Raw genomic sequence first — 24,952 nt, 5'->3', positions numbered from 1 at the left:
TACTTAATTTCTCTTGAAAACCAATAAAAACTAAAAATTAAAAAAAAATTGATATACAAATTGTAATATAAAAAGAAAATCACATGCATAGTAAATAGTAATAAATTCATGCGGTACTTTCTGAAAAAAGAAAAAAGAATTAACATAAAAATTACATCAATAAATTGTCTAATATATTAAAACAAAAATAAAATATATAATAATTATATTTTATAAATATAATATAAATTTATTAAAGCTTAAAAACAAATTTGTAGATTCTTAAAACTTTATATGATTTTTAAATAGTCACTATACTGTCAAAGACGCTGATCGTTAAGATGTACTAAAGTGCACCTGTCATAATGAAATATTTTAAAGAAAATATACTGTACACGTAAAACTTTGAACACTAGTGCATATTATTGTGATATTTTTAGACATATCATACTACAACACAAATATAACTACACATTAAATTAAACATAAACAACATTCATAACAAAAATAAAATGAAATTAAATTAAAGAATTAAATTGATGTGAAAGAAACCATTACTGAATCGGTGGGCAAATATGGTTCTTAGAAAAAATATTACTAACAAATATATAAATCAATTCTAATTCATAATTCATTTTTCATAAATCAATTAATAATTAACTTTTATGTTGCTTAAAGAACTAAATGTAATATGACAACAAAGTACACAGATTCATACAATATCTATTGTACATTTATTGAATAAAATATATCTAATTATTATTTGGCGCACTGCTCAAATATTCATAATGACTAATATGTTCTCTATTAACGACTAAATAAATTCTGTATAAATAAAATGAATTTGATGTAAGCTGGCCTTAGGTTTAATACTATTTAACATAGTATAAAAATATACTTTGAGATAAAATAAATATTTTAAAGAAACAAGACTATGTTATTTTAAGCCTCATTGGCCGGATGATGAGACCAGGTATGGAAATACACGAATAAATTGAGAATACATTATAGATATTAATAGCATACTCTATTATAAAATTGCACAATATTTGCGAATGTCAAAATCAGTATAAATTCATAATTAAATTTGGCATCTTTCATACACAAAACCAATTATATTTTCTTCATAAATTACAAAATATTCTGAACAAATCTCAGATCGTCAACAACGGTAAGTAACTTATAAAAAATAGAACCTAAAAAATATGATTTTTATAAAAAGTTTTCTATCAAAATATGAGAAAAAAAAATAAAGCTATTAATAATAGAAACAAAGTATAGCAGTAATAGCATATTTTATATGACTATTCTGCTGTAACATCATAATTGTTCTATAAAAATAGAATATACTTTTTTCCAGTTAGATTCAAAAAATAAAGTTTCTTTATGTATATGAAATATTATTTCGATACCCGGAATCATGCATTTAATGGCAAGTGGTTTATCAACTCAATATAGCCTGTTCGGATTCATATTCAATTTTAACAGGATTTATATTGGTACTGAAATTAGGAGTTTGCAGCCGTAAAGGGACTGCAACACCACTTTCAGGGGGGCCTATAACCGCATTAGCGCTTCTATTAGCATCAGGGGCGATGCTAGTAATAGAAGAATTGTTGCCAACTATTGCCCCACTTGATCGGGCCAATTGAATGACTCGACAACCCTTTGGTACCTGAACCATTGGCGTCATGCACACCGTGCCATCACTATTGGTCTGCAGCTGCTGAATGTTAGCAACCATTGTCTGATACATCCCTGCAGAAACAGGAACTGTTATCACGCCGCTTACGGAAATCGGGTATTCTGTAATAATAATAATAATTAGTATTTAACAGTGTGCAGCATATTATATTATATAATAATATATTATATTATATTATATATATTATATATATATATATATATATATAATATATATATATATATATATATATTGTATGATTCTGAATTTGATGTTGACATATGTATTAACAAATTCTAGTAATCGGGCATAACATCAATAAAAAAACACGAATTTCTATCAATCGCAAGCATAGTTTCAAATTTTGCAATTCGAAAAATCCCAGACAATTTAAAACTATGCTTGCCGACCACATTAATACTTTAAAACACAATATACACTTTTCTAATCCGACTGTACTACAATTCAAACAAAATTTATTTCAACAAAGAATAATAGAAGGGTCTTTTTTGACTATTTATAACAATAGAACAATAAATAAACAAAATAACCTCAACACGCTGTGCGACTCAAATCTCTTATTTAGATAGTATTTCCAAATTTCTCACAAAACAAGTAAAATGTCGCGCAAAGGATTCGCAATTACTTCCACACATCTGTAGAATCTTGGTAAAAATATTTTTAAACAATCTTTTCTCCATTATGTCTTCAACCAGTTTATTTTACATAGTATAGTTCAATACAATATCCTAATCCAAACTAAGATTAACTAATTTTAAGTACTTTTTACTCTTTATAATTTTTTATTATTTATTTATTTATTTTTAGTTTCCACTGAATGAAGGCTAGGATTATATCCAAAACGTATGGGTGTAAAAATAATTTTTTGAAAGAAATTCATGGTTTTTATTGATGTTATGCCCGATTACTAAACTGTTAATATATATATATATATATACGTGTGTGTTCAAAAAGTACCCGGAATTACTAATAATTAAATTTCGCGGGTCTGGAGTGTCTGATTGTCAAAATTTTTTTTTTATTGTGTTGGTATACATGCCCCTAAAGTATGATGAAATTTTCAGCTATATTCACTGTTTACTTTGTCTGTGGTAGTCGCTAAGGTTCGACGTGTTTTTCTGAGCTCGGCGATTTTTACAATGGAAGAATTGAAAAGTCAAAGAATTTGTATTAAATTTTGCGTAAAAAATGAAATAAAGTGTTGCAAAGTGCAAAAATTCACCAGATATGGCTCCGTGTAACTTTTTCCTATTCCCAAAGTTGAAGAGACCCATGAAAGGACGGCGGTTTTCCTCGATTGAAGAAAATCGCTGAGAGTGCTCAAGGACATATCAAAAAGTGAATATCAAGGGTGCTTCGAAAATTGGAAAAAACGCTGGCATAAGTGTATTATATCTGGGGGGGACTACTTTGAAGGGGACCACATTAATGTAGACGAATAAATAAATATTTTTTTGAAAAAACAAAAATTCCGGGTACTTTTTGAACAGACCTCGTATATATATATATATAGATGGTTACTTCGACATTGATATAAATTGAATATACTATTGCAGCCCATACGTCTAATAGAAAAATTAGTAATCAAAATCAATATTATATTGATAGAACCGGTTTTGTCTATCAGCAGGCTAAAAATTTTCAATCAAAAATTAAAAATATTATTGTTATATTATAGAGTTTTTAAATTAAAATGATAATGTTATGGTTCAAACGTCTGAACTAAAACCCTTTTTTTCCTCAAATTATTTTATTTATTTCAAATTTTATACGTTTCGGACTGCGGAATATATCCTTCTTCAAAAATTATTGATAACATTGATATATTTTTTTATGGTATATTTATGCACTTATTTATTTATTATATAATTTAAATAATTCACTTCTTAATTAATGACTGAATTTGAATTGAATTGATCAAACATTAAAAAAAAATTCTTTAAATTTTATAATAATGAAATAAGTGTATAAATTCATAATAAATAGAGAACTGTTGAATTAAATTGTTAACAATAGTTCCTAAATAAATCCAGAAACGTTGAATCAATGATATATGATTGAAATTTTAAAACAACAAAAATTAAAAAAAAAAATAAAGTCTAGTCTTAGTCTGTAAGATTGAAAATCAATATGTATTTATTAGTGATTAAAATTAAATAAGTATTAATAATATACAAACGGAACTACGCGTCCTGAAGCCAATGCTGCCTATTATTAACTTATCCTAAATAGATATTGTTTTGAATTGCTTACCATGTCCATCTTCACTTGTTAAAATAATCTGACCATCTTGATTTATACTAGCTTCAGTAACTGCATTTAAATCCACAGTCATTCCTTCACCTTGCGCATCGGTTAGAGTCTGCACAGTATGTACTGTCGTGCCTTCTCCTTGGCCAGTATGTAACTAAAATACAAAATTTTGAGTTATATTAACTAAATATAACATTAAACAATCATTTTATGATTCTGATTAATGAAAAAAGAACTATTAAAATGAAGTTATTATTCATAAAAAGCATGACATATTTACTGTTGCTAGTCCTTGTACTTGAGCTGTCGTTCCATCGGGTAAAGTAATAATTGGTGTTTGATTAGGGTCCATCTGAATTATTGAAACTGTTCCATCAGGATTTGTTATGGTTTGCAAAACAGCAGGTGCGTATTGTGATATCTGAAAATAATTACTATTGTAAATTAACAATTTACCACACAATTACATCCATTGAAACATCAAGCAAAAAAAACAACAAATAATATAAAGACATATAGGAGGTCTGCATAATTCTACTTGCTCTCTGAAACAAATTAAATATTAGATACATTAAGCTACAAAAATAAAAAATATATGAAAACATATTGCAGAACATGGGCTAATATAAATAATCTATCAATAAAAGAAGTATTCATGATGATGGTTTTGGAAAAATCAGGATGTGCAGAAAATTAAAACTAATTAAACTTAATGTTGCAAATAATTTATATAACTCAATAAAAAATAAATTTTGGAGTTTATGCTACAACTAGTTATTATTGTTCTAATATTTTGTATTGCAAATAGTGGCTAACATGTACTATCCGAAATATATAATTATGATGAACCAAATGTTCTTTTCAGTACTTATATAACATTTGAATAAACATAATTTATATATTTTAATTTTCTAACCTATGGCAAAGCAGCAAACTATTGAAATTAAAATATGAAATGTGTCGCAACAGAAAAATATATGTATATGAAATAAGTATTAACAATAAATATGCAGGTGATTATAAGATAGGATTCAGGTGATATAAGATAGAATTCAGTGAATAAAATATGAGGTACATGGTATATTAACTGTAATTTAATCCTAACTGTAAATTAGTTAAAGTATAGATTATTATATCTTAACTTCAAGCAATTCATTACACACATGTAAAATATGTGGAATTATCTTTAAGTACTTGTTCAAGGTAAAATATGTTCGAAGCATTGCAAAATCATCCTGTACTACGACAGAACTATTCTTATTTTTTTTTTAATTAAGCTAAAATAACTTGAAAACTTTAGTGCGTTAATTATCCAGGTTTAAAAATTTCAATTTCTTCATTTTACACTGTAAAATGTAGTATATTTTATACTGTAAAATGTAGTATAGTATTCCGCTCTTGAACTTTATAAACATTTCATAGATTCATAATAATTAAACTAATGTGTCAGCATGCAACAATTAATTATTAGGAAAAAAAATCCATTTCAAACTGCATTAACAACACATATGGTACAGTTTGTTTAACATGGTAAAGTGCAAGTGAAAAGAAAAAAAAAGATGCCATTGTAACAATTTATCTTTAAAATAATTAATAAGTAAATATAATAAAAATAAAAGCTGCAAAAAATTGAGACAAATGTTAAATATTAGATGGAAAAATCAATATAAATAATTTCAATTATTACTCATGTTAAAACATTTAAAAAAATCTAGGTTATTTTCGTGTTTGTTTGAAATTAATATGAAAGTAATTTTAATTAAGATTATGAATAACTTGAATTTTAATAATCAATTATTAAGAATCGCAAAAATTTAAAACTAATAGTAAAAACAAAGTGATTTGCCAGTTACTATGGTATTGGTATAGTCAACTCTCGGAATAAGGCGGTGTGTAATATGAAAACCGTGCTATAAAAAACGCGGATTTAACACTCATCTAGGCTAATTTATAGCGCGTTCTATGTGAACCGAATACCGCGTTATATGAAAACCGTGCTATAAGAAAATGGTAATTATAATTGTAAAACAAAATACAGCATTTGTACTGGGGTATATGGAGGCCAATCAATAAGACTTGATAAATTATATAAACTGTTTTTTGGAATCAAAGATTATATCAGCGGTTTCCAACCTGTGTGCCGACAGGTTGTTCTAAGGGAAGCCCGTACATAAGTTTTCAGAATACTATTTTCGAAAATAACCCAAAACTTTTGAAATGATATTAAAAATAAACAAAAAATAATTAGTTTTTATGCATATTTTTACATATTGCATATTAATTTGTAGACTAATAATATCAGTTGAGTATTTTTACAATTAAATTGTTGAAAAAATTCAGGCACGCAACTAATTTTTTTATTAGAGCAGAGGTGCGCGGTGCAAGAAAGGTTGAAAACCACTGATTTATATAAAGATATATAGAGAAAAATTAAATTGGAATGAAGAATTCACATAAAATCCAATCCAATCCAATTAAATTTTTCATTATATATCTTTATATAAACCAGTGGTTTCCAACCTTTTTTGCACCGCGCCCCTTCAATTTCAGCGTCACGTAATATGGAAAACGCCTTACCAGAGTACCGCGTTATCGGAGGGTTGACTATTGAGAAAGATTATTAAATTGCAGTCTATTAATTTTTTGTTTTTCACTTGCACTATCCATGTGTACCAGAGTACTACAGAGCAAAGGATGCGGGCATGACACGACACAACACATACGACGGGCACAAAAGCTACACACGTCGCAATCGCTGAGCGTCATTGTGTCCAGACAGACTTGATGTCCGGTAGCGCTCTGGTGCGCGCCCGAATTGTCGCCGGTATCTGTTGGCGACCCTGCAGACATGACCACCTGCTGCGGTGACGCCCGACCCAACTTAGGAGAATCGGCATCAGGATCGTGCCCGTGACTGATCATTGATGTGTGCAGTTTCAGCACTCCGACCTGCATGATCCGATGCCGACGCGAAAGCGAAGTGCGTTATTTGAATTTGGTGGCACAGAAGGTGGCAGCATAGTAAATGAATTATGGTACAATGGTTACAATGGTAAAAGTATAAGCAACTAATATAATAAAGATTGAGTCACAATCAACTAGCACTGCAAACTTTTGCAAACAATTCAAAAAATTTGCATTGTATGGAATTTACATAAACAAAACAATCAAAGTTACAAAGAAAATGTTTAAAATATTACTAATGAAATCTGTTTTCTAATGCTAATGAGCAAATTGAGACTCAAGCTTTATCACAGATTAGTGCTTCAATAGAAACAAAATCAAATGCTAAATGTGCCAATATAAATTAATTTTGCATCAGTGATTATAATAATCAATGTGTGACTAATAAAACTGCGTGAACCACAGCATTATTGATATCTCGTTTCAAAAAAAAAAAAAACTCAACAATTTGCATAAATCTAATTCCTATCAACTAAACATTTGCTTTACGATGTATGCTAATTATTTTTCTATTTCTAGTTAGTTATTAAGTATTATACCCAAATTATTAATATTATAATAAAGAAATTAATAAAAGTGATGATGCCAATATTGAAAGCTAAAAAGTACAAAATTTTAATAATAACTGATATAAAATTATGATAGGTCTTTTGTAAAAGTTAAAAGTAGTATAATGTTGCTAAATTAAATGATAATAGAAATTAAGAAATATATAAGTTTTCATAAGCCTAATTAATAATTAGGCCTATAGAAACTTTTATCATTCCTAATTTCTATTATTGTTTAAATTAATTTAATTTAAATTAATTTTAATTTAAGATAATTAGTAATTATGTTGTAACGTAAGACTTGTAAAGTAATAATTATCAATTATTATTTGAGAAGTTATGAAATAATATGCTTCAAAATATTAAGAAAGATGACAGAGTGGCACACACATTTATCATAAGAAAACATGATGATGAAATTATTTAATAAATTGTATATTGAATTTGAAAAGTTATGAAATGTAGTTAAAAACAAAAATATTTTAGAAATTATTGTAATCAAACTTTTCCCTTATCATATCATCAATCGACTTGCACAGTACATAAATATAATTTAATTGTTATTGAAATTTAATTATTATTCAAGTCCATCCCATAAATATTCAACATGCAAAACCCTTTTTTGAAAAATATTTTAGTCAAAATCAAAAATAGAAATTCAATACATACATTTGAACTAACTGAACTGTTTGCGGTAGCAGTAGCATTTGCTTTTTCATCCTCCTCACAAAAAGCGGGAAGTAGATCTTCTCGACCATGAAACTTATAACAATTGATGACAATTTGTCTGAGTGCATGCGTCCAAGAAATCTGTAATTCACGGCACTTTTTCTCAAATATACATCGTTCAGTTTAAATATATTGAGTCATTGCGTAATGACAATAACTCTTTACAATTAAACTACAGTAACAGATAATTTTATTCATGGTAAAAATTGCAATATAATTAAATATGGAATCTTTAAACTTAATTATTTAGCTTGAATAATGAAAAAAATCTCTAATTTGTAATATCATTGTGAATCTTAATGTTGCAAAACTCATATTAAAAAATTATCCATTGGCAAGACTTTCAATATCAAACATCAAGTTGTGTTATAAAAAATTTATTAACTAGTTGTTTTGTAGTCTGTATCAAAAGCTTATTGTACTCACTTATATTTTAATTACCTTTTGTTTTTCATCTTCTGTTCTTGCATCCATTCTAACATTTGCCCATGGTAGTTCTTTTGGCCACCAGGGCGGTCGTGTTGACTCTCTACCCCAACCAGGTTTACCTCTTCCTGAAATTTGAAAGCCGCAATAATAAATATCATTATAAAATAACATAAAACGTTGTTATTAAATCGCTACTTTGTTGATTTATATAATTATTTAAGTAATTGAATAAAATACTTTCTCCATAAGTTCAATTAATTTACAATTGTAAATAATATACCTACTTTTACTTTCACTACGAATACACAAACTTGATTAATCATTTGTGAAAAATTGCAGTGAGTCATTTGTAAAGTTAAAAAAACAACATATAATGTAGCTAAATTAAATGATAATGGCAATTTTTGATACAGCAATCTTAAAAAAAAAACTTCAGAAATCTACAACAAATAGATACTATTTTAAACTTTATGATAAAACCGATACAATATATAGACAACTATACATAAACAGAAGTTAATGTCAGTCACGTAATGTTTTTGTATTAAACAATTAATAAAACATACAAATGTATCATACCTGTAGAATATTTCAACATAAGAGGTATAAACGCACGCAATTGTGCCTGAGTCATTTTCTCAACAGGTGTTGGAATACCATCAATAATCAACGGCGGCAGCTCAAACAATGATGGGTCGTCCTGAATTGGAGGAGGAGCTTGCTGCGCCAGCGCAGATTCCAGCTCGTCCATTATAACAGTACGCAAATTCTTAACTACATCTTCTAAAGGTTTAGCACCAAATACTTTGTACGAAATGTTCGTTTTACCCGGAGTAGCGACCAGAACTACAGCTTGTTGGCCAACTCTAGTTGCAAATTCGTCTATCGTTTGCTGATAATAAAAATAAAATAAATGAAAAAACACATCTATTATACTTATTAATGTAAAAATTTGATAATCAAACTTTTTTTGTTCAATCAAAAAAATAGCCCAGTAAACACCGAGCGGCTGTGGCAATCTGAAATCCACATAGATTCCACATGGATGTCACAGCGCTGGAGGCAAATTCGTGGATTTCAGATTGCTACCGCCGCTCAAATCACACTGTGTTTACTGAAAACTAATTCTAATTTTGTTGTGCATGTTGCACGAACTTCTCGATACGTGTAAATAATCGACTTTATCAATAAGATTTAAAAAATTTAGAATTAGCTATTTATACAAATGTTCAACTGTTTATTTATAATATAAGGATTTCTCTTTCATTAAAAATGATTTTTCAATTGATATTTTTGAAATATACCAATTATATCTGCAATTGTATAAATTAACTTAATTTGCTTAACACATTTCATTTCATCCATTTTAAAGATGTATTCTGGCGTAACAGCGATTAAGTATGGCGTAAACTGTAATCAGTAGGTGCCAACAAAACATCACAATAATTCTGATTAGAATCGCTCAAGCTTATATTGAATTTCTGAACTTTCATGATTTTTTACATTTCAACCGCTTAACGTAAGTCTCCAATATTTTAGCATGTTATTTCAGACTACGAAATCTATCGTTATATAAAGTTTCGTCAAAATCGTCAAACAATATTTTTTCAACATTATATACGTTCTGTGTTTAATAGGTAGATTTCATTTCATCCTTTTCAGGTTTTAAAAATGTATATTAAGTATGGCGTAAACGTTAAAAGTATCTTACTCTTAACTTATAGATTATATTGTAATCTGATTGTTGAAACCATAGATAAGAAAAGAGTATAACTATAAAAGAATATAATGGTTAAAACTAGCCATAATATTTTTTTTTAAAGTATGGCATAAACTGTAATCAGTAGGTACAAACACCACAGATTAGCTACTGTTACAGCTTAGGTCCACATTTGAATGAAAATGCAAATTTAGAACACGGAATAGATGAAATAAAGTTTGTAAAAAAAAAATTTACATTACAGATATTATAAGAATGTTTGAGAAACATCAATAGGAAATAGCTCTGATTACTTTTTAATGAAGGCAAAAATATTATTTTCGAAATAAGAGTCGAACACATTTTACATAAATAGGTGAATATCAATTCTTGTTGATTAATTTTATTACGTTATTTCATTTGTTGACCGTTTTAATGAAAAAATTTGAAAAGAATGTTGAAATATATAACAATAAAACCTGAATAAAATATTTATTTCTTTTCTCAAAAAAAAACGATTTTTTAAAGCCTCTAAAGCAGGCTTACCCCTTAATTTAACACTGTCAATAGCGGGGATTTATGGACACAGATCTTATTAAAATGAATTTAGATGTGAATAAATCTTACGTACCCTAAGTTTTCGAAGTAATCTGTTCTGCTGCCTTTTTCGTATAGACGGATTTGTTTCAAATGAATGCGGCCTTTTTCTCTTTTTAGCTGAAGCTATAGCTGCTGCGGCCGCCATACCGACGGGGCCTGGTCGAAAATTAATTATGAATAGAAAAATAAGTTTAATTATATAATTTTAATAGTAATTTCATTACCAAAAGGTATGCAAAATGAGAAAAAAAAATATTGTAAGAAACAAAGGAGCACTAGAAAAAGATCTCCATAATTTTGAACAAAACATTTATAAATAGTTTCCAAAAACTGATTGTTTACAATTGAATCTTAAAAAAAAAATAATAAAAATTTTATATTGCAACATTTACTATCATAATAAAGTCTTTTTGCACATACCAGAATATTGCTGAAAAAAAATTTATATTAATTCTACATAAAGCACACGAAGCATACATCAGCTCAGTACAAACATGCGCAAACACAAAATTAAACATAAAAAAAACTAATATTCGTTCTATAAAATCATATCACTATGATGTATTTACTGATTGATTCAAATCGATATATGATACAAAAGCAAGTATAAAACTTGTTTTTTTTTATTAAAATCAAATGTCTACTGATAATTTTATGTACAGTGTGTATCATAACAAAATGAGTTAACGAAAACGTGAACGAAAATTCTAAAACCATGTTAACACAACACATGCTCAAAATTTCTCAAACATTTATTAATATCATGATCTCAAAAACATAAAAACAAAGACATATATAAGTTTTGGTGATTTCATTTAAAACAACATTGAGCAACTGCTAAACTAATAACTAAGCGATTGAAACTCATGAACGCGATTGATGGTATGATAATGTACAAAAAAATGATAATGTACAAAAAAATGTAGCTATGAAAAAAATATTGATTGCGAAGGGAACAATTCTTCATTTTATCTTTATATTTATTTTATAAATATAAAAAAACATGTTTGAAAAGCTGCCTGCAAGAGCAAATATTATTTGGATAAAGTATAAAGTCATTGGTAAGAATTACCCGAGTTAACAATATCATTTCAATTAATTATAAAAATATTTTGAACAAGCCTTCATTCAATCGTTATTGTAAATAAAAAAATCCGCATGATTTCTCCATCTATATCTATATAATCAGTAATATTGATTGAATTTCAAACTCATTTACTATAGAAGCAAACTATATTATCAAGAAATCATCTGTATAAAATCCGAAACATATATGGAAGAAAAATTAAATCCTTTCAATATACAATCCTATATCAAATATTCAAATTAAACGAAAGTGTGAATTGATCATATCATATAATCATATAAATAATCACTTCTGATATATTGTAATTCTTTGTCTAATATGGTGGGTTAATAATTTAGTATTTCTATTATAGTAAAACTAACAATAAAAATCTAGTTAAAATCCAACTAGATTCAAGTTGTGTAAGATTTCCCGTTTCTGTTTCAAAACAATTAGCGAAGGAATGACCGAACATATTATTTCATTTGAAACCATAACTTTTAACGTTATTTTCAAGTGAAAATAGATATCATTAACTAAAATATATCAGATCGTTGCTACTGTCCTAATATTCCTTAATTTGCCCTAATATCCCTACTTAAAATCAATTTTAGCATGGAATAACTCACTATTTTAGGCACATAAAACAAATGGGTATGAAATGTTTATATTCATACATGCCTGTAATTGTTAAATCGTTTCAGTATTACAAATTTATAAATTCCACAAGCTTTCCCACCTTTGTTATATTTATACGAATTATGTTTGGCGTTTAAAAACGGCAATATTTAATAAATTCGAAATTCATTATTTTTAATAACTAAGCCTTATAATTGCCAAGTAATTAGCAGTATAAAATGCGGAATATTCAATTATTCTAAGAAAAATGATTCATTTCATAAAATGACTATTGACAAAAATTATTTGTGTGCATATTTTAAAAAAATATAGAATTCCATAATAATAAGAATAAGAAAAAAAGTAATTAGCTGTATAAAATACGAATCATACAAAGAAAAATGATTCATCTCATAAAATGACTATTGACAAAAATTATTTGTGTACATATTTAAAAAAAAATTAAATTTCATAAGAATGAGAAAAGAAGTAATTAGCTGTATGAAATCCGAATTATATAAAGAAAAATGATTCATCTCATAAAATGACTATTGACAAAAATTATTAATGTACATATTTAAAAAAAAATATAGAATTCCATAATAATAAGAATCTCTGCTAATCAAACAATTTCTGCAAAAACTGTATGATAAGAATAATAGAATAGATAACAAAAATCTAGTTTTATCCTTCTAGAATATTTTTCTACAAAACATAAAACTTAATTGTGAAATTTGGAACCATCGATCTATATGTACATATCGACTAACTCCACTTCTTTAAGAAATTGTAGTATCAGAGTTCTTAGTATAATTGTAATATTTTGTATTTATAATAACTTTCGAGATCAATGAAGATTTACATCATTAAAAAGCTCAATAGTAAGACCACACATAATACTGAATAAATTTGTCCACACTGTAACATACATGTTCTGACTGTAGTTAAGATTTCGGATTAATCAATTACTTGGGTCTCATGGATATTAAGAAATTTAGTTTGAAATGAAGTACATCAAGGCTTATGCTACAAACTTTAAAAAATGATATATTCAGATACGTTTACCAGCCAAGCGGGAACAATAAAACCATCTTAAGTTCATTGAAACTTGTATAAAGTGATGAGTCAATTCAAATAAAATTTTTGGTAAGTAGACATAGCTATTTGCCATTATTCAGGTTTTGCCATTATTGAGTCACGTGGGAAATAAAACCAATATTTACTCACCAAATGATTGATACAATTTAATCAGAACATGGATAAAGACATTGCCATCTAATCAACCGCTAAGATTTTAGAACCTTTAGAACATACCATCAATAATATTAAGTTACTATGACAGGGTTTCCAGTAAATTTGATTAAACTATGCCAGATAAAGTCAGAAGGATCAGAAGACCTTCTAAGAAAAATTTTATCAGAAAATCTGTAAAAGTTAAACCACTAAGTTTGAAAAATATAGTTCAGCCTTTATTATATTCTAAATGTATAATTGTGATATGAAAAGGGTGAAGCGAATAGTCATGAGCTGCGAAAATTCATTCCTCCATACAGAAAAAGACAATATTGCTGGTAAACTAATTACGAATAACATATTATAACAGAATTATCGACGTTCATTTTTATGAAAGAGCTGTAATATACAGTAGAATCCGATTAGTATGACGCCGGATATATTGACAACCGCTTAATATGACGTAATTGCACTAGGAATTTGGTTTCCATATAAAATTCCTTAAAAAAACAGCTGTCTAGTCGGATATATTGACCTCGCTTACATTGACATGTCGCTTATAATGACCCATTTTTGCAAAAAAATATGTCCAATTATAATGACCGACATGATTTTACATGATGTGGCCAAGTCTACGAAAGCAATTGCTATGTCTTTTGTGCACAGTAGCACCAGGGGCTGTTTTTACAATAAAATTATGCAAAGAAATCAATCTAAAATTACTGATTACTTACATTAAAAAACACATTTGTATGTTTATGGGTAGGGTAGACTAATTATCAATGGCCCACCACGGATATCTCATAAACAAATAAAATTAGATTTTTTTTAACAATTATATTTGATAGTAGAGGGCGAAAAATGTATAAATTCATAACCAGCCATCACCTTTATTCTTATGACTTTGCTATCAGAATCTAAGCGGCACATAACTACGATAAAAAGGACCAGCTGAACCTTTATTTTGGCAAAGGTATAAGCAATAAGATAGTAAAGTTTAAAAAAAGCAATTTTACAAGAGATTAATTGAATAAATTGTTATTCCGGCTCTTCTGATGAATATTTCTGACCAATAGCAAATCAATGTAATATACTGTGTTGTCTTTGTAACAAATGTACCCACAGAATTAAGATTTTGCATTGGTTCAATAATGTAGCATAAAAAGCCTTTAAAATTTAATAAAAGAAATTGCATCTGTTCGCCCCCTGGTTGTGAAGTAAAATGGGTCAGATACCAAAGGTTTAAAAAATAGTAAACAATATAATATTTATATAATTATGTACGTATGTATGTAAGTTTTTCTGAACATAGTTCGATAGATGCTTCTTTGATGTATGTTATGTGTTGTTCATTGGGTTTAGACAGTACTACCCTATGTCAATTTTATTTTATATTAAATTTTAATGTGTCATTTTTATTTTTAATTAAAACGTTTGTATAGGCTTTTCTTTTAAATTACTGAAACATGTAACATATTTACATATTAAAAAGTTTTTCTTTAGTACGCTTTTAATGACGACCGGTTAGTATGACGAGATTTCGGCGTCCCTTCGATGTCATACTAAGCGGATTCTACTGTAAATATATAAGAATTAACTTTTCTGTAATTAAAAACTTGAATACTGAGTTTAACTTTATTCGTTTTTTCAGTTGCCAAAACGATTAACTCCATTACTGTTGATTATTTATTCACCTTTCTTCGTTATTAACTTCATATACAATCGCATGAAAGCTAAATATTCATTTATGCGTTCTTTCCTATATATTTCAATTTACATCATATCAGGATTTTTTTAAATATACACTACTTCATCGCATTTCTTCATTTTTGTTTTTTTGAAGTTAGTCAGTGTGCACTGAACGGCTCATATTATACAAATTCAAGGAATCGCATTAAAGTTTAGGACAAAGTTGCTGTTTTGCGCAAATTTGGTATCGACAATATCCCGCCCAGTACGTAATCCTAGTAAATATCTTCATCGGCTAATAAATGATAAATTAGCATTAAAAATCCGTTATACGTAATGTGTATGAATTAAATCAAAACTACAAAAAGCAAAATAAAAAGTGAAATCACCATTGCATCTATTGTGCCAACCTGCAGCGGCTAGCTGTGCTGTGACTTCATCACCCATTGCCACCGTCATGAGGTCCGCTCCATCGTCATAAGTCGAACCAGGACTAGAAGGGCATCCATCATCTTCGTCATCAGAGCACCCGGAAAGACCACCACCATCTTCCATCATATCCATGCATTCACTACCAACTGTTTTGATTATAGTCACCATTTTGCTGCTTAAATTACTTCCAAAGAGGTCAACGCGTGAAGAATGGAGTAGTTCTTGTAGTGGATTCAATTATTTTAGACGACAGGTAATAAGCATTTGTGATGGTAGAGGAGACGACATGTACTTCTGTGATATTGTTATAGTAATCGTGTGAATTTTCCTAAATTTATTTGACTAGAATATTGATGACTGGTACCTGTGAACAAAATGGAATCATTATATAATTTGTTACATAAATTTTATGGGAAAAGTTGCAGCTTTTAGCAATAATTAGCATGGCAATAGAAAAATTAATTGTTAGATGATTGAGTAACATGTGCTAATATATAGTTTGAGTATAATTTCTAGTAATATCACCAGTGTTAATGCTGGTAAATGGGCTATAGTCAATTCTGGGATTATATATTGTATCTCATTTTATGATTAAGTCCTGTTTTCAACCTGTGGGGCGCGGTCCCTCAGAGGGGGCACCTGGATATTATAAGGAGGGCGCATACCTCTGTATCTAAAATACTATTTTCGAAAATAAACCAAAATTTTTTAAATTATAAGAAATAATAAACAAAAAAATTATTAATTTTTAACTTTTTATGCATAATGTTACATAATAATGAATATTAATTTGTAGTCTGGTAATGCCAGTTGACTATTTATGAAATTGAATTGTTGAAAAAATTAAGGGGGTCGCAACAAATTATTTTATTAAAGGGGGAGGCGCGGTGTGGAAAAGGTTGGAAACCACTGAGTTGAGCACTCGACTCGATATAAAAGAGGTACTCAGATTGAATCCCGATCAAGTACTGTGTATAAAATAAAATTGACATATTTGAAAATTTTTAAGCCAGTTTGGACATACGGTATACAACTATAAAGTAACAGCGTTCCAATCAAACATGGTAAAAATTCAAAGATATCAAAATAAAGTAATAAAAGAAATTCAGATTGACTAAAAGTAGGTAAGTTCCAAATTCGTTAATCTATAAAAATGTCGGCATCAACATCAACACAATAAAAAAATCATTCAGAACAAATCGTCGGAAAAAAATCATTCAGACAAATATAAAAGCCACCTTGAAGATCACCCAAACTCACATGCCAGAGAACTTTTCCACAGCACTACCAGGACAAGATTGAAAAAGAAGTTCATTATATACTAAATTCTTTCAATCTCAAAATAGCTCACACTGGTCAGAAGACTTTCTATTTAAAACCCATTTTCTATTTTGCAAATTTTACTTGGGGGGTGGTCCATTAATCACGTGAGCGATTTCTAATTATTTTTGACCCTCCCTTTTATTGATACTTATATTTACCCCCTAGAAAAAAATCGTTAAATTTTTCATTTTTTCTGGATTTTTTTAAATTGAGGTAAAAAATAAATACACGTGATATCTATAACAAGGCTCCCCTCCCCTACGTGATATTTCGTGATTTTTCGTCAAACTCCGCCTCACCCTTTAGGGTTCACGTGATTAATGGACGCTCCTTGTTATCCTATTAGGATAGGTATAAAAATATAAGAAAATGATTATTGATAATATAAGAAACTAAACCTATTTGCAGTACTGAAAAATAAGATTTTAAAAATGTTACAAATAAAAATATTAAAAATTAATATGTTGGAAAATAATTAAATAAAATTAGAAGAAAAAAGATGAGAAAAGATTAGAAGAATTAGAAAGGAGAGAAATAAGAAATCATTAAAAAAAATTATATAGAGGTTTATGGTATGAAAAGAAATTATGTGGCTAAATACTATAGCAAAGACTAAAAGATTCTGCTTTTATGATTTCAAATGTATTATATCAAGCGAGAAGTTTGTACATATGAAGTTTAAATACAATGTGATTTGATAAAAATTTGATAAAATATTTATGGTCATTTCGGTTCTCTTCAGAGTAACAAAAATCTACATATATCACAAAGAGCATTAGGGCAATATGTCATCGCGATACTAAAATTTTTATCTCTAACACATCAGCTCTAAAAAAATATTTGGTAAATTTAAATCAATTAAATGAAAAATAAAAATAAAATCAAAATTAGCTTAGAAATACGATATTAGAACAATGAGTAACATAAGAAGTCTTATTGTAAATGAAAGATATTTGCAACCATTGTTTGCATGATGATTGTTTTCAAAATTTAGCAGACAATAAACGATAACGAAACAATTACAGATCAATATTATAAACGTGTTGATTAATTCTTACGATAAATTTACAACATTTAAATTTAAAGAAAATAAATTTAACTTTGTCATCAATTATTGGCCATAAGCAACATTTTTTCCTCAATTACTAACTATCAAAATAATATATAAAAATGTAAATTTTTATTATATTATTGCATAGACAATATTCAAAATTAAAATATATAAACCACACAGTCTTTTTGTGAGACTACCGAAATATTGCCGAAAATATATAAACGTTTTTAAATTTCGTCATCAATAAAGGAACAAGGAACTTGAGAAAAAGATGTATAACTTTATTAAAAACAAATTTCAAATATTCATGAAAATTAAATTATTTATTTCATGTAAACATTATATGCAGAAAAGAAGGCATGTGATATATATTTCTTTCACCAAGATCAATGTAAGGCAGAATTAAATTATTTGTAAGAAATTGCTCTCATTACAAATTTCAATTTATTGAGTGCAATGTAAAGATAATAAATTAAAAATTAGAATTAATAGGTAAAAGGAAATATTGAAAATAAGTAGAAATAAAAATATAAAGAAAAAAATAATTAAAAATTAACTATGTTAAAATAGTAACACAAGTAATTTTTTTTTATTTTGAAATTGTTTATGCCAACTGCACTGTTAAAGAATCATTATGAGGCTCTTTTGGGGTTTGTTATTAATCAAGATGAATTGTGACCATAATTAATAAAGTTTTGTAATTAAATATATAATGATTGCCTGGAAATTAATATTTTTTCATCCCATAAAAACTACATGCACATACATACACACAGGCACAGACACACACACAGATATATATATATATATATATATATATACAAATATGTTAATATTTACAGAGAACATGCAAGGAATTATATCTAAATATTTATGAAGAGTTAGTTAGATAAAGGAAGTAGAAATATATTACAAAAGTCATTTGGTAATAGCTAGCCCAAGCTTATGACATAAAAATCAATAACTGAATAGATTAATCATTTTGGTTACATCAAGTCAAACAAAAAAAGAATATGAAAATATCCCATTAATTTAAAACCCTTTTAGTCATTTAAGCGCGAATTTAATGAAAATATTCAATTACGAGAAGGTATTTGAAATGTTTACATATGGTGGGATTTTTTGAGTCGCGAGTATGCCGTCAATCATAGAACCCTGACTATGTTATAATTTGATTACAGATAAATAAATTATTGAAAATAAAATCTGACATTAGTGCTGTCAAGGTATTCATGTAAACAACAAAAGTAATCACGTAGATAAGAGAAATGCGCCTGCGAGCAGGCTCAGTTAAAATCCAAAGACTACGGCTGCGTACGCACCTGCGTGCAAAAGAGGGCCATTTCAATAAGAAAACATATTCAAACGTCTTCTTGTCGGCCCATTATTAACTACAACTTAGTTTCAAGTTTCTGGCGATTCCTCATCACTACACAATACACATCAGGTATGAAAACACATTTAACTTATACGTTCCTTACATGTCCTACACGAATATCGATCGAAATTTGACTTGACAAGGAAAGGGGATAAAAGGCATCGCATTCATTAGACGGCCGCCATTTTATTGGAGTCTGCGCTATGACAGCTTTTTCGCACTTCACGTTTTTTCTGTTTGTTTATGTTGTGAACATCGATTCGAAACGTTAACAAATACCCCAGGATACAATTTATTTGTTAGATGGATTTTTATCTTACCTTCACACACTTATTTTAATTATTCTAAAGCACACCAACACTAATCATGTTCTATTAAAATATATAATAATGGTGATATAATTGTCATTTATATACCAAGGACATCTGTTATCAAAAACGAGTACGACATACATTTTGATTCATGTTAGTTTGAGGCGCCAAATTTGAATAATATTTACTTGATTTATAAATATCGAAATCTGAAGAAAAAAAGGTATGAAAAATATTTTTTGCTTATGTAAACAAAAGTATATACTTAAACAAATGATAACAATGTTTGAAAATTATTGTTTAGATTTTATAATGACTTTTGACAATATATATTTTTATATGGTTTTTATAAAAGTGGTTTTTGATTAATTTGTTATAATATAATGGGAAATGTATTTGCCGGAGCACCATGTAAGGATTTTCCAGCTCAATTAAGCAAAGTTCCTGGAAATAGGCATGATACCTTGAAAAATCCAGGTACATTACAAGATATCAACAAACGAACAAAAGATCTGTGGCCCACACTCTTCGAAGGTGCAAAAATTCTGGCATGTAAAGCAATAAGTCCTCATATAAGCATCAAACATGCTTTTCACATGAGCTCTGTCTACCCTAGTGGATATAGATTTGGAATAAGTTATTGTGGTGCCAAGTTTCCAGAAATCAGGGCAGGTCCTTTGATATATGGAGAATTTAGTCCTAATGGAGACTTCAGCGGAGTTATATCTCACAATTTCACTGATCGTTTAGCATTCAGAGGATTTACTCAAATGCATCAACAGAAGCAAATTAATGAGAGTTCGTTTTTTTTAGACTATTTTGGTAATTCATACACTGGTTCTTTTTATGTGTGTGATGTTCATCGTATGTATGAGAGTGGATCGATATTATTACACTATCTACAAAAATTAACTAATAGAATAGCATTAGGAACCGAATTTACTATGAGATGGGATGGCAGTCAAAATAAAGAAGAATTTACAATGTTATCATTGGCAGGAAGATATTGTTCTAACACCAGTATGTTATGTGCCACAGTAAGTCCCCATGCGCTTGATGTATATTTTTATCAAAAAGCTAATGCAAAGTTGCACATTGGGACTGAGTTAAGTATAAATCTGAGGACCAACAAATCTAGTGCAACTATATTATATAGACTTGAGATGGACTCAATAATTTTCAAAGGTTTGATCAATTCTGATTGGAATGTCGGAGCCACAGTAGAAAAATGCATGTGCAACATGCCGATTAGCTTAATTTTTAGCGGTTTGATGAATCACAATAATGGACAATTTCGAATGGGTATAGGCATGCAAACTGAATGAAAATTGATTTTCTTAGTCATCTGTAATTGAAATACATGATCATGGCTCAGATCTAGATTTTTTATTCATATATCACATTTATATCTAGTACATAATTTTTTTAATAATATTCAAATTTGATCTTATTCAATAAATCGAGGATAAAAATTATATATATTTAAATATATATGCAAACTTAAGATAAATTAACTTTTGTTAACAAATAGAATGTTCACAGTCAATTGTTTATATGCAATAACTCAAAATATAATTTACAAAATATAGAATCCACATACAATATTTAAAAATCTAATTAGTATAGTCATAACATTATAGCTTAAATATATATCTTTCAAGGCATGTTATATTATTATATAATTTGCTTTTCCTATAAATTGTGGATTGATTTTTTCACACACTTTTGAATTTTAACTCTATAATATGTTCTCTTTAAATAGTTCTTATAACTTTCAAATTTTTATCTTCTTGGAAGTTTTGAAGGACCCCTTTTTCGGTTTGTAATCGCTTCTATAAAATATAGGCCAGTTAGTTATTTTTGCTCTATTGCATGCATTTGTTTCAATGATAATTATTAGACAATAATAAATATATTCAACTGCTAGTTTCATGAATGTAACTAGTATCATACATGAAGTGTGTTAGTCACATAGGAATAGTAGAATACCTTACAATATTTGTGAGAACACATTTGCAGAAACATAAAATGTTGAGTTTTCTGTGGAATGACTCTGAATATAAATTCTATATGTATAGAATGAAATACGTGGTGAATGTACACAACATGGTGAATTGAAATTGAAATTGAATTCTTACCTTCTGATGAGAACTCATCAGAGTGTTCACCTATAGAAAGAAGGAACCATTAAATTTATTTAGGGCAATGCTTTTGAAAATCACTCTTTAAACAAATAATTATTTTTAGGTGGTAGTAATATATTATTTTATAATTTGGAGCATTTCAAACTTATGAATATAGTATATATAAATTTATTTAATCAATGTTGATATTGTTGAGTATTGAAATGGTATTAGGGTTTATATCGGTGTTCTCTTTACCAAGATGCTGGCTACATGCCAGTCTACACATATATATATATATATATATATATATATATATATTAACACATATATAATATTGGATTAGAAATTAAAAAAAATTAGAAAAAGTACAAACTTTAGTATCTATAATTTTATATTGTACTGATTACGAAAAAATTAAGAGGTAGCTATTCCTAATTTTATTAAATCGACAGTCTATTTTTGGTTTCAATTATTTTTGGTATTCTATAGAATACTCTGAATATTCTATATTCTATAGAAAGCTCTGATGTAATTGTATTTAACTTATATACGACATATACTAAAGCATATAGTTTTTAACTTCCCTAAGGAGTTTGTTTTAGTCTACTTTTCAAATCATTCAGGATCATTTGATACCACATTCCATCCGATTATACACGATAAGGATTCGTGTTGATTAGTTCTACGTGACCGAAGCGTTTCTTCAGAATTAGATAAAAGGGAAAGTTCTAGGAAAGTTCATTAAACTTCCTTTAAGGCAAAATGCCTTCACCTCGTTAAATTTGATTTAATATCGTTTCCATTACTTACTATGATTGCACAATCGCCCAAAGTATCCTTTATCACATTTGCAAGTGTTGTCGGGCTGGCACGTTCCATGTCCACAACGCTGGCAAGCACTGCGCGACTGGACTCTCCAGCTTTTTATTTGACAGTGATCACCACTGTAACCCGGCAAACATCGGCATTTATTTACATCCCTGCATTTTCCACCATTTAGGCATGGTATTACACATTTGGCTAAAATATTAAATTAGTAGAATACGTGATTCAAATTCAAAGATCCAGAATTTTCTTATTTAGCCTTCCAGAATCTGGTGTATCAAAAAGTTGAGCAACTATATAATTTGGATAAGCTTGAAGATCATCAGAATGTTATAGTTGCAATACTTCTTAAGACACCTGATTTTAGAAAAATCATCTCGAAAATCCTAATAAGTAATATTGGAGCCTCATACACTTTTCACTACAACACATTCTAAATTTCAACATTTAACTTGGAGACCTGTAGCTGTATTGGCAATGAAACTTTATACCATACCATTCTTTCTACTCGAGCATATTTAATCTATAAACTTAAATTAATGATAAAGTACGATTTGATGTCCAAATTTACTTACAAAATTCACAGCGTAGGCCATGATATCCTTTAGAGCATTCACATTTGTCCTTCTGAATGCATTTTCCACCATTCAAGCATTTTTCTGTGCAAATACCTATAAACATTAAAAATAATTCAATTATACTTGATTAACTTTCAATAATTCAAAAATAATATTGAACTTAAAGAATTTTAATAAAAGTGTAAAAGTTCTAAAACTTTCTAATAATAGATGATTGAATAGATAAACATTTTTTTATTTTCCAGATTTAATAAATATGTGGGCTAAACCCAGATATTTCCCGAACGTACGATTACTTGGATATAGATTTGAATCAACAACAAATTCTGGAACGCCCAAGGAGATATTAGATAAAATAATAAGAGTCGATCATGCTGGAGAATTAGGCGCTGATAGAATTTATGCTGGACAAATGGCTATTTTAGGTACATTTTCATATTTAAGATATTTATTACAAAAAGATTTTAACAAAAATGTATCTATTAGGAAAAACCCCAGTTGGACCATTAATTCAACATATGTGGGATCAAGAAAAAGGACACAGAGCTGAATTTGAAGATCTGATAAGAAAACATCGAGTACGACCTACTGTGATGACTCCATTGTGGAATGTTGCTGGGTTTATGTTAGGGGCTGGTGAGCATTACAAGAACATATTTATACCAATTAACAATATAAAAATATACTGAGGATATTTGTTTCTCTATATATTTTAAAGGCACGGCGTTGTTGGGCGAGAAAGCAGCAATGGCCTGCACAGTTGCTGTAGAAACTGTTATCGTTGATCACTACAACGACCAATTACGTACTTTGATGGAAGATCCAGAAACAAATGAGGTTGAAAACCAATAGCTGTTTTATGAAATATAATTATTACTATTCTGTATATATTTTTTATTGCAAATTGATCTTTGACCTTAAATACAGGAGTTGCTCAAAACTATCAAAAAATTCCGAGATGAAGAACAAGAACATCATGATACTGGTATAGATCATGGCGCTGAGCAGGCAATATTTTACAAAGGCTTAACTGAAGTTATCAAAGTCGGGTGTAAAACAGCGATAGCTATTTCAAAAGTAGTATAATGTAGTAAACTAAAAGTAGTATAAAGTGATATAATGAAATAACAATAAATATAGTTTTGTATTACAGATATTTTATATTGAATTTAATAAAAACGTTCAGTAATAATAACTTGTCTTATATAAGCTAACTTACTAAATTAGCCATTATGTGATCAGACTCAAAAGCAAGAGCTATGTTTTGCCATGTAAAGTTATGTTTTGTCTTAACATAGTGATTGCTATAAATAGTAATTAATTAAGTTAAAGTGAATAATAAAGTAGAATCCTCATCAGAAATGATCTCATTTGGAATATACTACAAAAATAATTGGAAAAATCAATTATATG

The 24,952-nt window shown here is 28.4% G+C and overlaps 4 protein-coding genes across 10 annotated transcripts in view; 2 read left to right on the top strand and 2 right to left on the bottom strand.

Moving 5' to 3' along the window:
• Positions 1-1,297: 1,297 nt before the first annotated feature.
• On the bottom strand, positions 1,298-20,079 carry LOC113365908 (DNA-binding protein Ewg). Of its 5 annotated transcripts, none has more exons than XM_026607449.1 (9): positions 19,644-19,768; positions 15,923-16,308; positions 10,938-11,062; positions 9,187-9,499; positions 8,620-8,732; positions 8,119-8,274; positions 4,218-4,358; positions 3,938-4,091; positions 1,298-1,785 (listed from the first exon to the last, which is right to left on the bottom strand). In XM_026607449.1, the coding sequence occupies exons 2-9, from the start codon at positions 16,110-16,112 to the stop codon at positions 1,424-1,426; spliced, it is 1,554 nt and encodes a 517-aa protein (XP_026463234.1). In that variant the 5' UTR covers positions 16,113-16,308; positions 19,644-19,768; the 3' UTR covers positions 1,298-1,423. The 5 variants fall into 5 exon arrangements, with proteins under 5 accessions (XP_026463234.1, XP_026463232.1, XP_026463231.1 ...); XM_026607447.1 differs by lacking the exon at positions 19,644-19,768 and adding an exon at positions 20,020-20,079 and having other exon boundaries at positions 1,299-1,785; positions 15,902-16,308; XM_026607446.1 differs by having other exon boundaries at positions 1,299-1,785; positions 15,902-16,308.
• Positions 19,637-24,649, top strand: LOC113365911 (5-demethoxyubiquinone hydroxylase, mitochondrial). The gene is made up of 5 exons (XM_026607454.1): positions 19,637-19,768; positions 23,785-23,964; positions 24,026-24,175; positions 24,258-24,376; positions 24,467-24,649. The coding sequence occupies exons 2-5, from the start codon at positions 23,796-23,798 to the stop codon at positions 24,623-24,625; spliced, it is 597 nt and encodes a 198-aa protein (XP_026463239.1). The 5' UTR covers positions 19,637-19,768; positions 23,785-23,795; the 3' UTR covers positions 24,626-24,649.
• LOC113367459 (mitochondrial import receptor subunit TOM40 homolog 1-like) lies at positions 20,394-21,335 on the top strand. Its single transcript, XM_026609067.1, has one exon. It carries the CDS (start codon positions 20,394-20,396, stop codon positions 21,333-21,335), a length of 942 nt encoding a protein of 313 aa, XP_026464852.1.
• LOC113365909 (protein shifted-like) overlaps positions 21,758-24,952 on the bottom strand; it is a 32,034-nt gene continuing 28,839 nt past the window's right edge. For 2 of the 3 annotated variants that reach the window (XM_026607451.1, XM_026607453.1), the window contains exons 7-10: positions 23,537-23,632; positions 22,947-23,156; positions 22,149-22,178; positions 21,758-21,842 (exon numbers count right to left, since the gene is read on the bottom strand). In XM_026607451.1, coding sequence (XP_026463236.1) covers positions 21,793-21,842; positions 22,149-22,178; positions 22,947-23,156; positions 23,537-23,632 — 386 coding nt within the window. In that variant the 3' untranslated portion in view covers positions 21,758-21,792. The remainder of the gene's footprint in view (positions 21,843-22,148; positions 22,179-22,946; positions 23,157-23,536; positions 23,633-24,952) is intronic. The other variant, XM_026607452.1, reaches the window with a different exon arrangement.

Source organism: Ctenocephalides felis, unplaced genomic scaffold (genome assembly GCF_003426905.1).
Source record: "Ctenocephalides felis isolate EL2017-DRISC unplaced genomic scaffold, ASM342690v1 CF-g0.4_SCAFFOLD_01170, whole genome shotgun sequence".
Lineage (NCBI taxonomy): Eukaryota > Metazoa > Arthropoda > Insecta > Siphonaptera > Pulicidae > Ctenocephalides > Ctenocephalides felis.
The sequence above is the reverse complement of the archived record's forward strand: the minus strand, read 5'-3'. Positions and strand labels throughout refer to the sequence as shown.